General features: G+C 40.7%; 1 protein-coding gene across 1 annotated transcript; it reads right to left on the minus strand.

The window, feature by feature from the left end:
• Positions 1-399: 399 nt before the first annotated feature.
• LOC113015038 (uncharacterized) lies at positions 400-4557 on the minus strand. Its single transcript, XM_026156940.1, has 5 exons — positions 4540-4557; positions 4110-4314; positions 2350-2706; positions 1836-2116; positions 400-453 (listed from the first exon to the last, which is right to left on the minus strand). The coding sequence occupies exons 1-5, from the start codon at positions 4555-4557 to the stop codon at positions 400-402; spliced, it is 915 nt and encodes a 304-aa protein (XP_026012725.1).
• Between the last annotated feature and the right edge of the window lie 2653 nt (positions 4558-7210).

Below are 7210 nucleotides of genomic sequence, written 5' to 3' on the forward strand. Positions count from 1 at the left end.
TGCAGATGGTTATCAAAACACTTCGTAAACAACATGTTTCCCATTTAAAAAATGGCAAAAAAGCTGCCTGTTGAGAATTATTCTGAGAGTCTACATTTTGGGTTTTCTATCCCGTCCACTCCACACAGTACATAATGCATAATATATGACATAACATCTTCCAGGCTCTGACCGCAGAGGAGGGACCAGAAGGAAACTGTCACATCATCAGTGTGATCATTATTGTCAAATAATCTTAAATTTTATTTAATTTCAAGTCTCACTAATCCACTCTTCAGGATTTCATCAAAGATTGTTTGTTAGGTAGGAGATGGAGTCTAAATACAAGATTCGGGAGAAAAAAAATTAAGTCAAGAGCAGCTTTAGAGCTACAAAACCACTGGAGGTCAGGAAAGACTCTTAAACAACAGGAAACTCTTCCAGGAAACCAGATAAGCAGAACTCAATGTAGCTCTAACAGAAAATCAAACAACTTAAGTCAATTAAGTCACAAACACAAAATACACACATAAACCTAAAGGACTCTTGAATGGGAGCACAGAACTAAAGGCATAAAGTACCATGTTAGGAACTCACATCAGGAATAAGAAAATAAAGACCCATAAACACTAAGAAATAACTGAATAGTTATTTTTTAAAAACAAAAAAACAAAAATGATCCAAGCTATAAAAACAGGAGTTTCCTGGACAATTAATGTACCAGATCTGAGGACGTCGATTATAGCTGCTGGAATGTTTTGTTTATATGATGTTTGTCTTTGCGGATGCTTGGAACCTTATTTAAGGTCTCTGGGCAAATTTAGATGCTTTTCTTTTTCCTTTTGTCGCGGTAACTGATAAACTGCTGGGATGGTTTGGAAGAGTTGAGGCAAGTTTGTGATCTGGAGACACTTTGACCACATGTGATGTTTGTTGTTATATTATGAAAAATCACACAGTACTGTGCAAAAGACTTGAACCACCCAAACTTCTTTGTCTCTTTGGAATCAAATTTGAATTTCACAAAAAAAAATAATTAAATTCTCAATAAAAACCTCAATGTCAATCATTTAGTTGTAGCTGAACCATGAGCCATCAGGCAAATCTCCATTAGCAAGTTATGGTGGATCACCCCGTGCGTGGGGCTGCACAGCATCAACACGTTAGTGCAGTTAGCTCGTTAACGTTGTTAGCTACATAAAACGTTGTCACTGTGCAGGTGACCGGTGGTAACTCACTAACAGAGATTTGCTGCGTTAATGCTGTTATGGCATTAACGTCATTTTAAAGAGATTAACGCTGACAGCACTAATTCATACATGTTTGTAACACAGTTTTACTTTGTGTTCATGAACATTCTGAAGACTGTAGTTCAGAGTCACTGTCAGGCAGCACAGGAAAGTTCATTTCTGTGTGTCTTCAGATCATTTGACCCACAGTTCTGCTGTGAGGTTTAAAGATGATGATCAGCATGTTCTTCACTTTTGGTGTCAACACAGAGTTTGGATCAGCAGCAGGAGACTCAGAGTTCAGCTCTTGAACCCTCTGAGATATTTCATATCCTCCCTGGTGAATTTGATGTGTTGGTCCACAAAGTTCATGTGATCAGTGGTACATCCTGAGATTTGACTTTCACCCAGGTGTCATCCACATACCTGAACTAATAACTTGGTGATGTTCCAGGGTTGGATAACAAAGCTCTTTTTTCCATGTTGGGGAAACCTGCAGTCAGCTGAGACTGAAGAAGTCACTTGGATGAGACCAGATGAACAGAACCTTTTATCGTTTTTGACTCTGCTTGTTGTTTTTTGGGGGATTCTTTTGATGTTTTTTTAGATGAGAAAAAAAACACTAACAGCAGCAACAAGAAGAACAGGTAAAGCTTGCAGTGCAATAGATTCATCCTTCTCCCCTTCACCCTTCCTGCCATTTTCTGTTTTAATTTCAGGTTTCTTCCTTTCATCCTTCTCTCCTTCTTCCTTCTTCCCTCCTTCATTTTTTACTTCATGCTTCTTCCCCTCATCCTTCTTCCCTTCTTCCTTTTTCACTTCATGCTTCTGCCCTTCTTCCTTCTTTCCCTCATCCTTCTTCCCTTCTTCCTTCTTCCCTCCATCCTGTTTGTTTACTCCTGGCTGACCTGCAGGTGAGAAACAGGTGTGAGGTGTCAGCTGTCAGGTAGGTGATGAGTGAAGAACAGAACAGAATCCATTTCCTCTTCAAACTGCTGTCAGACATTATCTACTGCACTCTGATCACATCACTCAGACCAGCTGCTTTCTACAAAGTCTCATCAACAACATCTTTACAAACAAACATCAACAACCAGGAAGCAGCTTCACCTCTGATCACACACACACTCAACTCACTCACCTGGAGGATCAACATGAAGGTGGAGGATGATTATGAGCTCCTGAGAGCGTGTTTCATTCATGAAGACACGACACTCATATGTTCCAGTGTCATTAAACGTCACATTCTTCAGAATCAAAGACACGTCTCCATCCTTCATCTGTCTGTCCTGCAGATCCACCCGGTTCTTAAAAGATGGATGCTGATCATCTGAGTGAACGTGCCCATCTTGTGGAACAAATTGCCCTTCCTGGTACAAGTAGACATAGCCTGATGTCAAGTTAGCTTTGCTCCAATGTACAAATTTGATGTTGTTGTTTGGAGCTCGACATGTCAGAGTGACGTCCTGTCCAGACTCAGCTGTGATGGTTTTCTCGTCTGAAAGAAGAAACAACACAGAGCAGAGAGGTTAAAGGTCAAAATACAATTATGACCAGAATGATTGACTTTAAATATTTTGTTTATTTGCTTTGACATTTGAGTTTTTAGTCATGTTGGACTGAATTTAATGAACCTCTGAACATCCAGCACCTATTTAAATGTTTTAAAGTCGAGTTTTCATAGTTGAACATGTTCTGTTGTCTCTTTCTCTTTAATCTCTCTCACACTCCTGTCACACTGGTGTGTGTGACTGCAGCAGCATCTGGCCCAATCCAGGGGGTAACTGTCCCTGAGACAAAAAAATGTAGCATTGATTTGTTAACCATTCCTCGCTGTCGGTCCCCTGACCGTGGTCGGGAGACGCAAGGGGAAATGCTTCCTCCAGGGCCGAAGTTTTGTCCTCCTTCGGGGTTAACTCCCATCACTTTTGTGGAGTAGTGAGGCAGACAGAAATCAGCCGAGACACCCAGGAGTACTGAAGACACGAGGCTTTAATACCGGTACTGCACATTTGAAAACACACTGCATGGGCTGTAGCCCATTAGAACGCTGATCCCGGTCGCTGCCTCTATCCGTGACATTCTTTTCAGTCACCGCGTTTTTCATGCGCATGCTCACACACACGTGAGCATGCTCATGAAAAACTCCTCACACAGCACCCAGCCACACACAAGCCAGCAGTTCCCACAACAGATTAAGAACCTGTCTAAAAAATTATTAAGAAATAAGGGTTTGTTAAAGGTTTAAAGTGCTGTACAGTTTGTTTGAGGTAGAGTATGTAATGGTCACATGACCAGGGTTTAGTTAAGAGCACAACTATGGCATTGTGGGTCAGAACTAGCATGGATACAAAGTTACAGATGCTGTATGTTCAGCATCTGAACATTTTCCTGTACTGCTAGCTCAACACTGTTTATGGGCAATAACATGTTAGACTTTAATAAGATGATAGACATTTACGTTGTAAACTTTGTGTTTTCTTCAGTGTTCATGGTTTCTGAAGAGAACAAGAGAGAGAGAGAGAGAGAGAGAGAGAAACAAACTTGAAAACATCAACATAATGTTTGGCTATTGTTTGTTGGAGCCCTGTAGTTACACAGGCTCATCTTTTGTGTGCAGACAGATGGCTGATTTCACAGAGAGGTCCAGTGCTGAAACTTGTAAGTTGCTGATGCAAATTAAATCATTTAAACAACAGAAATTTCTCCTGTATTGCAGGTGTGCTACATGACAGAGTCATGATAAGTAAGTTCATTGACATTAGAATTTAGATTAAAATATTTGCATCGTCATGTACTAAAGTGATTTTATTATTATATTAATATTGTATAAATATGGTTAAAATTATCCTTCAAAGAGTTAAATATGCTCGTTGGACTGTAGGACCATCACTCACTCACCTGGGGAAACCCTCAGGTTGATGATGCTGAGGAGTTTCCATGAGTCTGTTCCATTCACTAGGACATAACACTTGTATCTTGCAGCATCATTAATCGTCACATCCTTCAGAATCAAAGACACGTCTCCATCCTTCATCTGTCTGTCCTGCAGATCCACCCGGTTCTTAAAAGACGGATGCTGGTCGTCTGGAACAAAGTGACCATCCTGGTACAAAAGAATATACTTATCTCTCAGGTCAGTTCTGCTCCACTGTACAGCTGTGATGTTGTTGTTTGGAGCTCGACATGTCAGAGTGATGTCCTGTCCAGACTCAGCTGTGATGATTTTCTGGTCTGAAAGAGGAAACAACACAGAGCAGAGAGGTTAAAGGTCAAAGTACAATTATGACCAGAATGATTGACTTTAAATATTTTGTTTATTTCCTTTGACATTTGAGTTTTTAGTCATGTTGGATTTAATGAACCTCTGAACATCCAGCAGGTCACCAGTGACCCACTGAGGGGGGATTTTAGCCTCATGCTAAACATGCAAAGTGTCAGAAACTACAAGATGTTAGCTTCCACAGAACAACAACATGTGCTGATAATAAGTGAACATAATGTGTGAGAGAAAGCAGCCTCTCATTATAAGACACTGTGAGTCTCTTGGGGGCAGATTTAGATACATTTTCTTCAAGAACACATGTGACTCAAATGTAATAAGTATACCCATGTTTTGTACAAATATGTCACAATCAGCGGGGCTGACTGTGTGTAGAGTGAAAGGTGGACCCAAATGCAGACGAAAAAAAACATGAAACGTGAAAAAGTGAATCTCTGTATGTGGTGGATCTCTGTATCTCTAAAAATCCCAACAAAGGGCTGCTAGTTTCCTAGTGGCATTTTCTCATTTAAACCATGGTGACTTAAAAGTTTAGCAGCACAGACACTTGTTTCGTTTGTTCCATCAAACATTTCTTTCAGCTAACTGTGTTTATCAGAGCGATATGTGACTCATTTTTTATTGAATCACCAGAAAGTACACAAATACAAGATTAAATATTTTATTTATTTACCAAAGATAGATAATTACACATTGATACAATGAACAAGGTGTCTATGAAAATTACACATGGTGTAAGAAAAACATTATAACATACAAATAAGTGTTTTAAGATAATCTGACATACTTTAAAAGCATAAGAATAAAAGTTTTAAAAAAAATCATGTTCTTTGATGATCACATTACATGTATCACATTTTTAAAGCATAACGTAGGGTGTTCACAAAAACAGTTTTATGATTACTTTTTCCACAGTGCTTGTATGCCTCTTGCAAAACGATGTACTTTTCACCATAAGACATAATAACTCACGATTATCTAAGACCAGCCATGAAATGTCCGTCGCTTCATTACAATCATTTGTCTCCGCTGCTGCCCTCAGATCCAGTCTTCTGTACTGTGGGGTAAAATTGCTTTTTTGGTGGTTCATAAAAAAGATCTCAAAAAGCGATGTTAGTGAGGGGACCAGAAACACTGGGTTGCAGAGCAGCTGGTAAGGACTTGTATATTTCTGGAGAGTCTGCAAAAGCTGTCTTCCTCGTGCTCCTGATTGGATAAGGGAGCCCGGCTCTGATATCTCACTGGTGGCAGCTAAAGGTAGGCATGCCTTGGAGGCGGAGTTGGTCTCGGGCGCAATCTTTCAAACGAGCCTCACGGCATTTCAGGCAACCTCAGGCCGGAAACAACATCCGGTCACTCGCGGTCAAAATCCACGCAGAGCTGGTGTTTCGCAGGGATCAGGTTAACACATCTGGGTCTAAAAATATAAAGAAAAACAAAAAGAGTTTTAAAACACGCAAACTAGCAAAATATCAAAGGAGCATAACATAACAATAACAAGATGATATGAGATACCTGATGAGGCCATGATAGGTGATGTAGACATGTAATGTATAAACTTTTACGGGAGTTAAAAGTCGAGCTTATATATATTTTAAAGTGTATTGTACGTGGGATAGGCTCCAGCGCACCGCGCGAGCCTGAAAAAAGGATAAGCGGAAGCGAATGGATGGACGGATGGTGTATTGTACGTGTTACAAACCATTGTGATATTTTTTTTAAATGAAAGGATTGAGAGAATGGTAAAAAGGAAAATGCAAACATGTAGTTAGAGAGGAAGATTAACACTTACCGAATGATATGCGGATAAGGAAAGAGACGCAAGTTGCTGTTGAAATCGGCCGCTCCCTATGCGAACTTGCAAGCAGTCTGAGCGGCGCCAGTTGTTGATATGGCTGAAGGCAGGGGTCTTCTGGGAGCACGGCGGCAGTCTTAACCTGAGCGGGAGATCATAAAAATCGGACCTACAGCCGATTGGCTAACCGGGGTGCGAAGGGAGCCGTGCCATTGTTATGTGATTGGCAGGGGGGCGACATTAGGCGGAGTTGGTCTCCGGCGGAAATTTTCAAACGAGGTAAGCAGCATTCGGGAGCTGAGCGGGAGCGAACAAGCAGGAAAAAATTGTGCTCTGGAAGCGGTTGCGGGTCGGTACGATTAAGAGCGAGGTAGAACTTAGACTCTGCGTAGAATTTTAGAGGTAGCTAGTAAGAGGGATGGTTTTGAAGAAAAAAGACTAAGGATTTTTCCCCTGATTTTGAATATAAGGTTTTGGGAATAGAGGGGGTACCAACAAGTTATTCTAGGGTTTTGGAGAAAACGCGGAGGGATTTTTAAGGAGTTTTCCCTGCGTAAGGAGGATTAGGGTTAGGGGATTGGCGAGAGTTTTTTTCTGACTGAGTTTTATTCTAAATCTACAAATGCATATAAATCGAAATAAAATTTTGCCCCAAGGCATGCAGCCTGTATTTCCGGCCATACTGAATGTTACAAAAGCACAAGTTTAACTAAACAATTTTAATATGGTTTAACAGATTTTTAAACACATAAGCACGGAGCCCCGAGAGAGCACGGTCCGGAGACACGGGCACGCCCAGACACACAGCACGAGCCGTTTATTGTGGCTAGCAAATTAACTGCAAACAAAAGGCAAAACTAACAATACACTAAACTGGTTGAGCTAAATTAAATAAAAACCTACAACAGGAACATGGACCAGACA

The sequence above is a fragment of the Astatotilapia calliptera genome, chromosome 3 (assembly GCF_900246225.1).
Source record: "Astatotilapia calliptera chromosome 3, fAstCal1.2, whole genome shotgun sequence".
Lineage (NCBI taxonomy): Eukaryota > Metazoa > Chordata > Actinopteri > Cichliformes > Cichlidae > Astatotilapia > Astatotilapia calliptera.

What these genes read in the sequence shown, in the direction of transcription:
- LOC113015038 (XM_026156940.1), bottom strand. An exon ending in CCTTCATGTTGATCCTCCAG is followed by an intron (nt 2,117 to 2,349) that starts GTGAGTGAGTTG and finishes TCTCACCTGCAG; the next exon opens with GTCAGCCAGGAGTAAACAAA. An exon ending in CTGTTCTTCTTGTTGCTGCT is followed by an intron (nt 454 to 1,835) that starts GTTAGTGTTTTT and finishes ATTTTCTGTTAG; the next exon opens with AGCTACATTGAGTTCTGCTT.